The 15950-nt window shown below is 36.5% G+C and overlaps 1 protein-coding gene across 1 annotated transcript; it reads right to left on the bottom strand.

The window, feature by feature from the left end:
* Positions 1-1325: 1325 nt before the first annotated feature.
* LOC141906319 (adhesion G-protein coupled receptor V1-like) lies at positions 1326-15897 on the bottom strand. The gene is made up of 48 exons (XM_074795565.1): positions 15703-15897; positions 15418-15573; positions 15144-15291; positions 14309-14480; positions 14091-14220; positions 13812-13985; positions 13468-13707; positions 12712-12984; positions 12208-12591; positions 11839-12027; positions 11524-11759; positions 11294-11442; positions 10959-11201; positions 10696-10871; positions 10332-10607; positions 10079-10225; positions 9774-9997; positions 9412-9568; positions 9021-9171; positions 8816-8935; positions 8541-8722; positions 8275-8457; positions 8027-8188; positions 7814-7901; positions 7587-7739; positions 7366-7499; positions 7110-7250; positions 6881-7030; positions 6495-6647; positions 6262-6413; positions 5978-6182; positions 5781-5887; positions 5583-5702; positions 5377-5484; positions 5146-5301; positions 4923-5009; positions 4779-4842; positions 4613-4696; positions 4335-4438; positions 4044-4248; positions 3821-3925; positions 3593-3733; positions 3412-3493; positions 3195-3315; positions 2906-3063; positions 2531-2652; positions 2213-2398; positions 1326-1663 (listed from the first exon to the last, which is right to left on the bottom strand). The coding sequence occupies exons 1-48, from the start codon at positions 15895-15897 to the stop codon at positions 1370-1372; spliced, it is 7887 nt and encodes a 2628-aa protein (XP_074651666.1). The 3' UTR covers positions 1326-1369.
* Positions 15898-15950: the final 53 nt, after the last annotated feature.

Raw genomic sequence — 15950 nt, 5'->3', positions numbered from 1 at the left:
AAAATTAAAGAAAAAATGTTTTTTTTTCAAATTATGAGTGGCATGAAGTTTTTGGCAGAATTTCGGAGCCAGCTCCAGTAATTAAAAAAGCCTAATTACGTCTCCCGGCCTCATTATACACTTCCCTAATTGAATCAAGAAGTGTTTTTATGAAAATCCGTGATAACCGTATGAATGATATCACGAGATGGTAGTGTCGGGGTTTTCCCTAATGACTCAAATAGGGATTATTTGTCTGACGGTCGTTTCCAAATGGGTTCAGCTTCTGCATCGAACTGTCCGTGCCACGAAACGATTTAAGAAAGTCAAAAGAATTGATTAAAAACTCTAAAATATCGTACTTTAATATTGAAAAAAGTTCCATTCAAAACAGCAACATCGATGTAATGATACATAAGCATTGGTTATCAACGTATTTTCGATGAGATTTTACGAATAGCTATAACATTTTAAACATGTATTAGGCAGTTAACTAACAGTGGAGTGCAATAAAAACATCATAGATACGCGATCACAGTATTTGACTGAAGAAAATAATTCTTCTAGAATAAATCAACTCAGCAGTAGAATCTAGAAGGACGGATAAATTTCAAAGACTATTTAACATTTTTTAATCTATCAACAAACTTGTGACCTTTCTCTATGGGCTAAAGATTCAGTTGCTAGTATTTTCACAAAACTTCCACGTAACAATCAAACAATACCACAATCTATAATAAATACCATTACAGATTATGAAATTCATAATTATTATTCAAACAACGAACAATGTTATTCAACAGGGGCCCCATATGAAAAACAGATATGCATCCTCCATACGTTGTCTTGATTTGCATTCGAAATGGTAATTACCATTGTAATATTCATATTTTGAGAGATGTTACATGCATCCTAATGCCCCAGTTCCCACCAAACCATTCTAAAATTCACTTTGTAACTTTTACCTCGCTCTATTTAGGAAATATGCACAATTTACTGGAGGGTTTGCTGCATGGTCGATGAAAATTGCATGAAAATGCAGTAACATCATATTTACACTTCACATTCAAAAAAAGAAACCTCTATCATATACTGTATCTTAAATAATGAAATGAACATATAAAGCAAGTTAAATACTATTTGGAATTCCTCATTATCGAAGTATGAACATGTATATGCCGGTTAATACAATTATGTTTAGCCTTATGTTTAAGATCATATATAAATCATTAGAAAATATAATGCACGATTTCAAAATATTCCAAAGTAAATGCAAAAAATGCAAATATGAATATATATATATATATATATATACATACATGTAAGCTGTAAAACGCGAATAATGGAGTGTAATTCATCTGACATTGCAGCGAATGATCGTATGAACGTTTTATAAATGAGTGTCCGCAATTGAAATCCGACGCATTTCTCCGAGATAAGGATCGCGGGTTAAAGTGGCTGATGGTGAGTGCAGTCCATCGTAGTCCTTATCGATATTATGGCTGAGCTCGCTGGGCGTTAGCGTTCCCGTTTTCAATGCGAATATTAAATCGTCGAAATCCTTGTCGTCGCGTTCGTCGTCTAGCGCCACCTTGTTGTCGTATATGGAGAATATGTTGTCGTCGATTGCGGGCGCGCGTTTCACTTGCATGTGACCGACCTGCGTCAACGAATCTTGGTCCCACTGAAATAAAGATGTTTGAAAGATTAACTTGAATTTGATCTGTAGTATGACTAGAACTAGAAATAAATACTGCAATCTAAACAGAACTAAGAATTCATCATTAATTTGTAGATACGAAATTTACAATAGTGGACATTACATATCTATAAGTTACCAAGTTACAAAACATAGAATGTGCACATAATCAGGCTATCACTGTTTAATGGGGTTATACATATGTGTGAATTAACTTTAGTATTAGAATGAATCACAATCCAACATTACTCAAAAGCTTTCTTTTACAAAATCCATCTTAATACTAAGAAAAATCTATTGGATTGTATGACTGTTATATTTGATGAAATAATTGTCATTCTATGAAAACAGCGGTAACTATTTCTGTTAACAAAATGTAATTAAATCCTTGGTTCCATTCAGCCTAAGTTACACGCAATGCCTAAAAATTTAATTACAAATTACTTGTACTGTGAAAAAGAGTTCATTTTGAGGACCCATTTTGAGCCTTATATATACTGAAAACTTGAATAACAGCATATTTAATGAACTTACATCATGTACAAGAGACAGTTTCGATCCTTTAAGGCTATCAGCTATGGACGGAGATTGATCGTTATAATGCGTCACGTGTTGATCTTGATTCAAACCGACGGGGAATGTGTAGCTCGAATTTTTCGGACGCACGCATGGCAGACATGGATTCCGTAAGAATGTGTAAATGACAAGAGCGTAAAGACCCTGAAGAGATGATCAATGATAATTGCACATCAGTAAGAAATGCGACCACAAATCATTAAAACAATTAAACAATACTGACATTCTATTTAGAAAATGTGTGAAATATTGATTTTCAGTTAAGAAAAGACTTACCAACAATATGTTAAATATGCAGAAAAGGATTAACATCCATAACTGGCTATAGGCAAGATGTAAACCACCCCATAACCAGGTCAGCACTAACAGTGTCCAAAACAGTAATAATGTTCGAACCTCTGAAATTCAAAATGATAGAATGTCCATGTGCGATGATAATATCTGATGATCTAAAGAAAATAAACCCACAATGATAATGAAAAATAAAGTCCAAAAATATTTCCTTGAGCCAGTATTCCTGAAGATGAATAGTTGAACCGTTGAGTAAACTACCAGCTCAAGGAAACATTTTTGGACTTGAGTTTTTGTTATCATTTTGGGTTTCTCTTTACATTATCCGAACTTTTTGGTAACAGTAGTGTATTGACTCACCATTAATATTATATCGTCCTCTGTATATATCGTCATAAGCTTGCCACTGTGGGGCTACCTGGTAAGCTTGTATGAACACTACGCCCAGCACCATTACACAGATTATACACGGGATAATCAGCCCACCTAGAGCAGCGTAGGGGCTCGTAATAAAGCATCTGAAAAATACATCAAACAAATTGAATTATCAGGTGAACATGAAATCCGATGGTTCGAATATCGAAGCAGGCAAGAGAACAATGAAGAAATAGTGTCAGTTTTAAACTTGAACTATGATGAAGATACTTACATGACTCCATTGTTATTAACATTGCCATATATGTGTATATCAGTCACTGGTACTGAGTAGACATATCTATAAACGCTGAATGATATTGCGTAGAAGATTGCTATAATTATTATTGGTAAACCTACAAAATATATTTAAAATAGCGGACATAAAAAACAACTTAATCAACTATTCAAGTAACTTTTTGACGCCGCAACTTCTTATAAAGTTTACTTACCCCATCCAATTAAGATATACAATATATATTTTCTGTCAGTGTGTTCATCGTTGAGTACCAAGATTTTCCAAAAATTCAAAGCCTTAAGGAAAAATATATACATATGTCAGATACCGGTACCACAAATACAAAAAAATACCGGACTAGGACCCTAAAATGGGATATTTGGTGAAGCCTTTACCTGAGCGAAAAGCCAAGTAAACTGAGCCAGAAAGAAGTAATGGCTGAACAGACCCATAACGATACATTTATAGTTATCCATTCCCTTCTCCGTGATGAGGATATCAAAAGGACTGACATACGCATTGATGACATAACACACCTAAAAGAAGAAGATATCAGTCGGAATGTTTGAATCAACGTTCAAATGAAAGGTTGTAAGCTCGGAAAAGGAAGTCTGAATACATACCTCAGTAGCAAATATCGCAAATACCATATGCATGAGAAGATTGGCAGAAAACATCGAATATACTGAACAGATATGGTGAGCTAGCACTGCTAAAATCATGCAAGCCTGGAAAGAAATATGGATTAATCTCCTTGTTTTTTTTAATTGTAAATTACGATGCAAAATGCATATTTAAACTTGTTTCGTACATGTGAAATGGGACTCCATCATAACATTCACTTACCATACAAATAAATGCAGATATTTTGAACCAAAGTGGATATCCAATGACATCGAGACCAGGGTTTAGTGTCTGAACAGCGTAATTAGACAAATGTTGACAGGAGCAATCGACAAAATTATCGAGAGCCAGGTCAAGATTGTTGGTAACTTTACATATATCGGTTTTCACTTCCCACTGATTAGCTATGGTTCCAGAATATACGCACCTAAAAAAGGTATTTCAAAATAAGCCCCACCTTTGAAATGATATTCGGTATTGCCAAGGCCACATATAGAATACTCATATGCTTACAGGGATCTTTTTGGAGCAAGGGTCAGTCCAGTTGTGTAGATTCTGTATGTGATTGGTGAACTGATCACATGGGATGCCTTCCCTTTGATGTTGAAACTAATCACCTAAAATTCAAATTTCAATCTAAATCATTACAATTATACTAATTATAACATCTAATGCCAATTGATTTGTCATTGCAAAACTAATAACATGTTTTAAATTCAATGCCAAAACATTTCATGCCAGGACATTCTTTCAATATAATCATCAGTGGTAAGCATGTTTTAACTACTTACTCTGTTGCTGAGTAGTGTTTTCTGGTTTCCTTGCATGAACCATTGTTCGGTTTTATAGTAATCTATGAATTGCACTGCTTCACACTAAGTAAATGAAATCACACAAAATCTTAAAGCAAGTGAACATTTTTTTAGAATTAATACGCAATCAGCAATGGAAGCTTACTTTCTTGACACCAGAATTTGTGGTTGATAACAGATTATTAGGTAGCTGGAAATTTGCTTTGTACCTGAAAAAATTCAACGAAGGTTTTGTTGGTGAAGACTTTAAATGTATTGTAGCGGTCATTGCACTCCAAGATGTACTTACATCGCATTATATTTGAACCCATTGATATTTTCTGGATACCACAAAGCCAATGTTGCTTTCACACGACCACAGTCAACAATCTCAATTCTGTAAATCAAATCATAAGGTAACCGAAAAAAAAAAACGAAAACATCTATCATAGGTCTAAGACAAAATATTCCAATAGTTGCCGGGGCATATTAGAAATTTCTATACATAAGGAAATTTTCATTCTAAAACTCACGGTTTTGCCGTTTCACAAGGTTTCCCTGTCAAATAAGTGAATGTCCATTTCTCAAACAACTGAACCAATTGATATCTTCCTCTAGTTGCATCATTACGATCCGACATCAATGAACAGAAAATAGACATCATCGACGCTCGCATGCTGTGCGGCAACCTGAAATAGAATGTTTAAAGGTTTTAGGAAAATGCGACTGAATGTAGGTTTATGTTATCAAGGAATGATTCTCACACTCTCTTTTCTCCTTCAGCTGCGATTTTGCCCAAAATGTCCTCAATCAGCATCAGATTCTTTTCAGTGAGTTTCTTCGCGACGCTATTCGTCAGGCCAGGTAGGAGGCTGTAGGTTTAAAACATGAAATAAAATTCACAAATCTATCAACTGAAAATATACAGATTTCCATCATTTCTATAGAACATGTGTATAATGTATGTTACCTCTCAATGGCACTATCATCTAGATTCTTGATCTCTGATAATCTTCCGTACAAAGTCCAAACCTCCTCTTCTCCAGTTGTTACTAGTGTCACATTAGCAACACCATACTCAGTATGAACACTACAACAAATAACCGATATTCATCAGTCATCAGTTTCAGAACATAATCTGGAATTTTTGATGATACTCTTTTGATACCTTGCTCCGCTTGTTGCTTCGAACAAAGCGATATGAAACATTTTTGGATAGAGGGTATCCACACCAGCGCTGAACGGGGTTAAAACAATGCTTATCGTTGCTGATGTCTAAAAGTAAAATGACAAATGTACCTAAACACCCTTTGACTTCACGAAGCAATGATTTGAATAGAATAGATAACCGGTAATATGATTTACCTGTTGAGGTTTGAAATTGATAATTCCAGAAGCAGCCCTGAAATCCCTACCAGATACTGCTTCGTGTATAGTTATACCAGCTACTTTCACACTAGTAGATAGCAGTTGTCGAGTTTCATATTTGACAGTAATATTGCCTTTTGCCCCTTTTAGTCTTTCTATCATTAAATAGACAACTTTTGCATCCATGTTCACAAACTGTCTCCTACAATGTGAATTGGAATCATGAAATTTCGTTGATAATTATTCATTTTCGCAAAGAAAATTTTCCAAAAAATACTGACCTCGTTTTCAAAGAGAATTGTAAAAGTCCATCGGGATAATCACTAGGAAGCATAGTTATGCGAATAGAATTGGCGTTCGGATTTATGCTGGCCGCATTCTGGGGAATAACCGATTCTAGAAAAACTTCAAAATCTGACTGATGCTCGGGAATCTGAAATAGTTCATAGTAAATGTATGATGAAAGAGGGTGAAATTGTGCAAAATTTATGCGCTTTCATACATGAATCATTACCTCATCATTGATTGTCTCGATTGTAAATCGACATAATGTTTGGCCCTGGGGACATGTGACATCACTTCTAAGCATTTTGAACTGTCCTTTTAATAATCCTTCAGTATTAAACTTGTAGCCATTTGCAGTCTTTTCGCGAAGTTGCCACGCTACCTATAATAGATAAAATTATATCATATGTAGAACTCACTTAAATTTGAATGACTTGGTACTGCTTCCGAATTAAGTAAAACCGAATTATGAATAATAGTTTACATGATTCCAGGTTAAATTGGACCAAATATTTCACCCAAATTAAATGAAAATCCGGATCGAAAAATCCAAATTAGGCGAGTTCTAGGCCTACATCAAAGCGACACTGATGACTGGTGTCTATGTTAACTTACCGTAATATCTCCGAATGTAGCATTTCTGATTAGTGTTACAGTCACATTTCCTTTGCCGTCTTCATCTATAGTCAAACCAGATGATGTCTGATAGAATCCGACTTCACCGCCCCACAATCCATTTCTTTTTATCATCACTTCCACATAAGACTATAGAATAAAGATCATTATATTCGATGTACCGGTAAAATGGTTTTAGTACCTCACTATGTAGGGGTGGCCCGCTCACCTTGTAGGTATTGCTGCCAGCAGATATGACAGCACCTCCAGTCGGTTGAGTCAAGTAAACGTAGAAAATTTCATTTCCTTCAATCAGCGCATCTTTGACAATCTGCAGTCGAATTGGATCGATAGGTGCAACTGTACCACCCTGAAATTAGCATAACCAATGTTGAACTGAATTCTGAGAAATACTCAATGAAAAATTTTACATAACAGATAATACTCATGAAGAGTAGTACAAATTTCATAAAATGAAGACTTACTTTGATGAATATGTTCTGATTTAGTTTCATGACATCAGTGCCGTCAGCTGAAGGTTGTAAGGCCGGGTAGTTAGGTACTATTTCACCTTTCAATGCTGTGCGTATCATCACAGAAATATCGCCTTTTGTACCACCTGACAAAAATCATCCATATTAAATATCATTAGTCAAAACACGGTTATTGTCTTATTAGGATTTACATATTCGGAGCACATTCTTACCTCCTCTCTTGACGTGAGGTGTCAAGTTGATAGTTTCGCCTTCGGATACTTGAAGTTGATTTTTCTCCATGTACAACAAGCCGTATGGATCACTGTTCATCGCTACACTGATATTACTTAAAGCATTCAGCTTACTTATTCGTGGAGTAATACCTACAGATTTACAAATTTTTTCAATAAAGACAAACTCTAATAAAACAATACTCGCGAATATAAGGATTATTCACCTGTAGGGTTACTGTTTGGTAACTGATATACAGTTGTCAAGTTCACAAAGAAGTATTCCACTTCTTCAGGTAAACTATCACTTTTCATCTGAAAATAAGTAAGTACATCAAATATACAATATACGAAGTAACAGCAAATTACAATATATTGCACTAAAGGAACATATATTCCATATACATCTTAAAGCAAACAACTGTCATTCCATGCCTTACTTGAATTTTGATAGTAGTTTGTGTAACGCCTGGATCTAACTTCACGGCAGCATTTGTCACATGAACATAATCGACTCCACCTTTCGCAGTTCCGGGCAGTGTTGAGTACAAAACTTGAATTGTGCCTTCACTTCCATATAAACGTTCTACGTTTAACTGCAACTACACAAATGAACAAAGACTTCAAACCTCTGTTTTCATAATGAAGATGACAGTTTCAATATCGATCTATGAATACGATAACCTACATCTCCAATGTTTTCTTGAATTCTCGGTTTCAGGGAATTCGCAGCAAATCTTATGACCCCCATGCTTTCCATTCTAGTCACTGTTTTACCTACGTATAGCATTGCACCACCATCGGGTGTCTTACTCGGTTGTATCGGCATGTAGATGGCAAAAAGCTCTTTCCTCGACACATTTGGGCGCACCTTAAGTAATGAAGAATAGATGCATCCGTAATCTCAAATTACAAATACCCGAATTCCTTCTTAAATGTGAAGAAAACCTTTACCTTTATGGAAATCTTCTTTTCGCTTTCACCATCAGAGAAAGAGATGATTCCGGGAGCTGTGATAATTAATCCCATTTGAAATCCCGATGGCAGTTGATTCGGGGGAAATCCATGCGCCCAGCTTACTTCTAAACTGCCATAAGATCCTTCCCTTATTACTGACACACTAGCTGTATTTGATGCTAAAAAAAGAAATTGTCACAATATTGTACCCAATATGTAAAGGAGATTTTCCAAAAAATATTTGTCAATTTTAATTGAAAGTTGATACACACCTTCATCGATATTCACTTCTTGTTGAGCAAAACCAACTTTACTATTTGCTGCGGCCTGTGGTACAGCTACTGTACATGTTTGTTGATTAGCGACAATAATAGGAGCTTGAGTGACCGGGCCTGAAAATCATGCAAATAAGTTAAGCCGAATGCAGAAAATGGTATTTTTCTAGAAACTGTATACGTCCATTTTTCACTTAATTACCTCGGCCGCCGATATACGTTACATCAGTAAGCGTGATAGCGAACTGACTTCCGAGTGGTATAAACACATTGCGTGGTGCATCAACAACCGCTGTTTTGAATCGGTCACCATCCTCAAAAATCGCTTCACCGGTGGCTGTATATGTGCTATCCTATAATCGAAACAAAAATATTCACAGTTCAACAAACAAAATCTATTTCACATAACTTAGGCACTGATGGATTAAATGCAGTCAAACACCCTGAAGTCATCAGTCAAGTCATCAATTTGCAGATAAGTCGTCACTATTTTTGAGTCCAAATTTGTATTTGCAATTCAAAGTCATCAACATAATGATCGTCCCAAACTACGATGACTTCAGTTCGAGTTTGATTGTAGTAAGTTTATTCACCTGTTGATATTTAACGATGAATGTAGCCCGTATTCGCCCGACTCTGCCGGCGTTTCTAGTCACGTTAACGCGTACAGCACGAGTCTTATCATTACGTACGATCACCGCCTGATTTTTAGAAAGCACGCCGACCGTACCGTGTGGGTAATCATTGAACCTAAAAAGAAATATTACCTCTATGAAAGATTCGGAAAAATTTCTAAGAATGGTCGCCATTTGCAGTTATGCACTTCAAAAGGTCGATATGAGAAGACGCACGAATTGAATTAGTTTTTTTCACGGTATGGGATAAAACGAAGTCAATCTTTCTGTTGTTTCCTAAATCCAGCATTTTGGACACAAGAAATATAAACATCACTTACTGGATGATAAATTGAGATGAATTGAATTGGGGATCAATCTCTGCACCTCCCACAATCTTCAGCAGTTTTAGGCTGAATGCTTCATCTAACTCGGGGATATCATCAGGTTCAATCAATACTTTGATGTTTCCGACGCTCTTCTTATCACCGATAGTGACAAAACCGCTAGTTGGACTGACATCTTTATTCGAACTTCCAGGAGGACTGTTAATCTCCCAGTAAATCTGAATATCAAATCAAAAGAAATTCAGAAAACTCGAATTTTGAATGAAATTGATTATGATGTGAAATATGACTATTCGTACTTGTTGGGCTCCTATCAATCCTTTACTCCTGAACAGTTGGAAATCAATTTGAGATGGCTGAGACGAGGCCGGTTCAGAGAATGTTCGAACTTGCCGAGACTGGACGTCGAAGCCGATGATGCCATTAGGATCACCAAACTTGAGTATCTGAAAAAAAAACGATTGAAATATATAAATAGGATCTAGTATCATAGTTAACTTTGCACAATATGACACCATACAATAAAACTGTATAGAATAATCTAAAACATACCGTCAGTTCTGTTTTACCATTTGTCGGGCTCACTTCACCAGAACCGGATGTCGCAGGAACTCCCGATATACGGTATAATTCTATCCAGAATATCTTCTGTATTTCCCACTGAACGTGAGGTTTAATTTGTAACGTGATGATCTTCTGTCCGAGTTCTCCAGCTGTCCACGCTAGCTGACCGGTCGTTTCTTCTTTATTGTTTATCATTGTGCTGACATCATTTGTCTCAAATAGTTGACTATTAGGATCGTTGTAACCCATGATTCTCCAAAATACCTAGCATTGCAAATTAATGAATATTTACATGTTTTAGCAAAATCAAAGCATGATCTATATTTGACTTTCACAGAGATCATAAACTTACAGTTTGTTCACCGAGTGTACCCTCTGTTCTTTCAACAGTCAATGTAAGAGTCTTTTGAATATCTGGATTTGTCATAGCTATTTTCACATCATTAACAAAGCCAAATTTGCCATTCGGATAGTCAGACTTAGCTATCGTAACGAGTGACATAGTTCGATCTCCAAGTTGAGCCCCGCCTATTGAAAATAAAAAGAATGACAATCAATTGGATGATTAATTGACTCGCTGTTTAAAGCACAATACAAAGCTCCATTCTACCTTACCATAGATTGAAATAAGAATGACCTCAAACTCTTCTCCGAACTCTCTTTCGAGATCATTTACAATAGTGACATTGATCGTATTTTCGGTAACACCATCGGCAAATTCGATTGAACCATCGGGTAATTTATAATCCAGAGTTGAAGTTGCTGTTCTGTTATTACTCCTGTATCTAACACCGACAGTACCGTATGAGCCTCCGGTACGAACTAAAGGAATACGCGCCATGCCTTCATCTTCTTTGGCTGGAAATTCGATTCAATAATCATAAGTATCATCGGAGAATTACGACGAAATAGAGATCAAAATGTTACTACAATCAACCAGCCAAAAATACCTAAGAAGTTTATAGCATTTGCAGCGAATTGAACAGTCCCTTCAGCATTGTCATTCTTTTCAATTATCACTTTCTTCTGTCTACCAGGTCCGAGTATAGGAGGCATGTCTAGACCAAGATCACCAACTACCTTAGTATAATTGTTATTCCTAAAAAGATTACAAGAGTTATCTGCGTTAGGACAGTAGAATGGATGTAGAACCAGCAAACATATGCTATGAAATACTTACACCTTTGAGGTGAGTGCAACTGAAGTCAGGTTTATGAAGAAGTACTCTGGGCCTTCGGGTAAAGTATCTTGCAATATAGTTACACTGATTGTTTTCTGAGTTTCACCATTCAGGAATTCAATCGTACCAGTAGCTGAAGCATAGTCAATAGCATCTTTAGCCGTACCCGCAACAGTCGCGTAACCAACACGAACTTGTCCTTGGTTTCCACCATCTCTGTTCACAATGACTTGTATCTGCAAAGGAATTATGAAAATATTGTTTGATTCATTCATCAATTGATGAAGGAAATATGATAATGTGATTTCGCTTAACCTTTTGGCTGTCTTCAGATGCAGTGGTGACTGAGGGGGCCAAAAACTGGAACAAACCATGCGGAAAATCACTCGCTACCATAGTTATGATGGAACGGATCTTTGTAACATCAGAAGATACTTCTCCACTTCCACCCGATATCTCCAATACGTAATCACGTTTACCTTCAGGAATAGTATCATCACGGCTCTACAAATTATAAAGTTGTCAAGTGAATATTTCTGACTTAAAATCAACACCACGTCAAATATCGTTTGTAGACGTCTATCATATTAGAGTATAACAAACTGGTCAACAGCACATCGATATCTTAGGACAAATAACTTAATGATTGTGTGTAAATTCAGAGTTTAGTTCGAGCCTATATACCTGTAATACGATATCAACTTCAGCTTGTAGATTCAAGAACGTAACTGTCCCATATTCAACCACAAACGCACCAGTATTACGAGGGGTAATCTGCCAGTTGATGGTTACAGTTCCAAACTTTCCAATACCTCTTGTCAAACGGATTTTACCCTTTCCGTTATAAGACGCCGACGGTTCGCCCATAAATATTTGCCGGTACGACGGAACGATGTGTGCTTTACCAGCAGCCCCGTCATCCGCTTGAATGGTGATGACGCATTGGTATTTTGTAGGTGATATATCTCCGTTGTTGTCATTGGACACGAGTGAAACGGTGTAGTTTTCTGCGCCTTCCAGCGTAGAATCAACTTTTGCTTGAAGATCAAATGATTTAAGCCTCTCTCCCTGAAAATACAGAACACAATAATGACTGGTAATTGTGTCGGTTTACAAAATGAGAATTTTAAGAAAAATGGATAGAAAACCTCATTCAGAAACTACGGAATATATATGCGCGGTACTTACGTTGTTGAATGTAATTTCACCATTAGCAGGAGGCATGAATTCCGGTTTCGCATTGACGTTCAACGACCATCTAAGATTTACACGACCTTGGAGACTTTTAGTTCGTTCGACTGTCAATCTAATAATGCCTCCCTCTCGTACAATTTTCTGACTCTCTACGAATCCAAACTCTCCGTTTGGCGAGTCATTTTTGACGATGCCTATTTTCAGACGACTCGATGTTCCAATTCGGGCCGAAGGGTTTGATAATTTGTCCAGAATGACTTCAAACATCTGAATTTCCGAATAAAACATTCAATAACATTCTAACTGTTCCATAGTTAAGAATATACGTTAAAAAGCTTGTTCATAATTACAATGGCCCATAAAACCGAGCAAGTCGAAAGGCTGAATCCAAGAACATGTCTATCACACTTTTGAGCCCAAACGTCTACTTTTACTTAGTAGCCACTTGAGAACAATAAGCAATTAACGATATCGGCTACTTTTCCAGTCGTATACATTTCAAAACAGTCACTCTGAAATAGTATTCCTTTCAATTCGGTTGGTTTTCTATAGTAACTGTTTCGAAGAGTCTACTATTGAAAAGTGACCATTTTAAAACATCTGGTTTCGATAGTGCACACTAGCAGTAGAGGTGACTGTAAAACCACCCGCCTGTAAACAGTGACTTTGTGTGGGCTACTAAGTAAAAGCAGACGTTTGGGCTCAAAAGTGCGATAGACATGTTCTTGGATTCAGCCTTAGTTTTCATACCTCCAATCCTTCAATTTCACTATCATCTATAATCTGAATATCGATAGTTGCCGATTTCTGGCCTTCGATGAAAGTAATGTTACCAGATCCGGGTATGAAATCACGACCGACCATAGCAGCAGGAATATCCAAGGCTTGCGTTCTCCAGGATACGGTAACATTACCGTACGTGCCGACAGTACGCGCAACATTCAGTCGTAGAATACCAATACCTTCATAGGTATCTACTTGATTTTTGTTCTAAAATAATGTTTATAGATATATAGACATTGACAAGGCGGGCAAAATCTAAAGAGAACTACTGACAAAAAAAATTGAAACATTTAAGATTGTATATTTCATACCTCTGCAATATCGAATTGTATAATTCCAGCGGCGTCGTCATTTTCCATGATGGTAACAGTAGCGATATCACCCGGTTTCTTGATGCTCGGTCCAACAGCTGGAGTATTCCCTCCCAGCAGACGGACGGTATTCATTTTAACGAGGAAACTTTCACTTCTTTCCGGTACATCATCCTTTTAGAAAAATCATATCAAAACGGATTGAATAGGTTTCAGCAAATTGAATACAGATAGAAATGAAAAATTGGGAAAAGATATATTTCTTTTCTGAATGCTTACAGATTTGATGAAGATATCTACAGCTGCTTTCCTCGTATTTTCAGCAATGGTGACAGTGCCTTGTTTACTGGTATAATCTGCTCCCGATATCGCTTGTCTATCAGCAGGTTTCGAACCATCTGGAGTAGTCCTAAAATATAGAATGAAAACAAATTATATTTGATAAACTCGTTACACTATTTCAGTGTTAATTGAAAATTATCGATGAATCAATTTACATGTATTCGAGGACTACATTGCCTTGAACCCCTTGTTCTCTGATTACGAATAACTTCACAATTCCGTCTGCAGCAGTTGGTTCCTGAGTCTCAATCGCAGTCAACTCCCATGAAAATACTCCATACTTGTTATCACTTGCTTGTATTATAAGCGTACTGACATTATTTGCTCCTATGAAATCAGGAAAATGGAAAAAACCTTTAGTCAAAAACACCTAAAATACCTCATCAAAATTCAGTTTCATTTCAATTATAACAGCTACAAAATCACATCGCTAAACATAAGATTAATACCTCCTACGTTAGTAAAGGAATAAATGAATATAGAAAATTCTAGATGCATAATAATCCACATGATGAAATCCAGCAGAGCCATGAATTCTAGCTCTGTTAATGAATGAATGAATGAATGAATGAGAAGGAACCAAAAAACACGCCGCAAATTAAACAGGAAATTTGCATTCAGTAAAGGTAATTCAGTAGCGTAGGCGGCCTATCAATAATCAATGCGTCAACTATGAAATAATCTCAAGCCAATATGAATAATTTCCGATATTGAAAATCATAACCTGTAGGCAGTTAATCATGGAACAAAGATGAATTTCCCGGGAATTGCAGTTTATTGATTAGTTGATTCCTGTTTGAAGGAGATAACTGCGTGAATGCAATTTTCCATAGAAGTTAGTACTACACCCCCCAGTGCTTTTTATCAAACCATACAATTCAGATTCAAAACATATTCCATTTTATCTAAATGTGTGACTTTAATTCATTGGTACTGACTAATTAAACTTATGCTCAAATCTACAGCCACGGGTATTTCCACAATTCATACCAATTTTGGCTCCACGTCCAGGCAAGTCTGTTCCCGAATTGACAATACTTCTTAGATATATCTTGTATGCTTTATCCATTTCAGCGATGTTGTCATCTTTTATCGTCAGAGGAATTGAAGCAAATGGCGACCCGGGTGCGAATTCAACCTTGAAATTACACAAAAAACATGAACTTCTTACATTTTGCAAATCAGTAGATTCAAAGATAAGCATTTTCATCGGAAAGCCACTAATTTGAAAAAATATTTTCTATCTAAAGATTACATCTATTACCTTGCCAAATGTTGGTTGGATATCTGTCGGCGCATTTGAGTTATCAAATTCCCATTTAACGATAACGCTACCAGCCACTCCACCTGTCCTGCGAAGTCTAATCGCAAATACTTTGTCTTTGCCCACCGACTCAGATTCACGAACCTCTAATGAGTCCTGTAAATAACCACATCTCATAGTTAGTAAATATTTACATCTTTATCAATTCTATGATGCTTAATCACAGATTTTATTCGATTCACTTATTACTTTTAGAGAATATTTCTGGTTTCTTTGTAAACTTACAGGAGCAAACTCAACGATACCAAATGCGTTATCGTTGACTAGTATTCGTGTAATAACTGAGCTTTGAGCCCCTAACTCTGCACCGCCGGTCGGATTCTGAAGTCGGATTATAAAAGTTTCCGTGTCTTCTGGCAGCGTGTCATTCATTATGGCTACAGCCGTTGTCAATTCGCTTTCCCCCGATTGGAACGTCATCAGAACATTTCTAAAGAAAAAAAGTGCCCATACATGAAAATGAAAAAAGATCA

Source organism: Tubulanus polymorphus, chromosome 5 (assembly GCF_964204645.1).
Source record: "Tubulanus polymorphus chromosome 5, tnTubPoly1.2, whole genome shotgun sequence".
In the NCBI taxonomy this organism is placed as follows: Eukaryota; Metazoa; Nemertea; class Palaeonemertea; order Tubulaniformes; family Tubulanidae; genus Tubulanus; species Tubulanus polymorphus.
This window is presented reverse-complemented; position numbering and strand designations above follow the sequence as displayed.

Bases quoted from the DNA above. Each gene is read 5' to 3' on its own strand.
- LOC141906319 (XM_074795565.1), bottom strand. From the start codon at position 15,897: ATGACGTTCCAATCGGGGGAAAGCGAATTGACAACGGCTGTAGCCATA. The intron at 15,574-15,702 runs GTAAGTTTACAA...GGTTATTTACAG, and splicing joins GTATCGTTGAGTTTGCTCCT to GACTCATTAGAGGTTCGTGA. The intron at 5,703-5,780 runs GTATCAAAAGAG...TATTTGTTGTAG, and splicing joins GAAGCAACAAGCGGAGCAAG to TGTTCATACTGAGTATGGTG.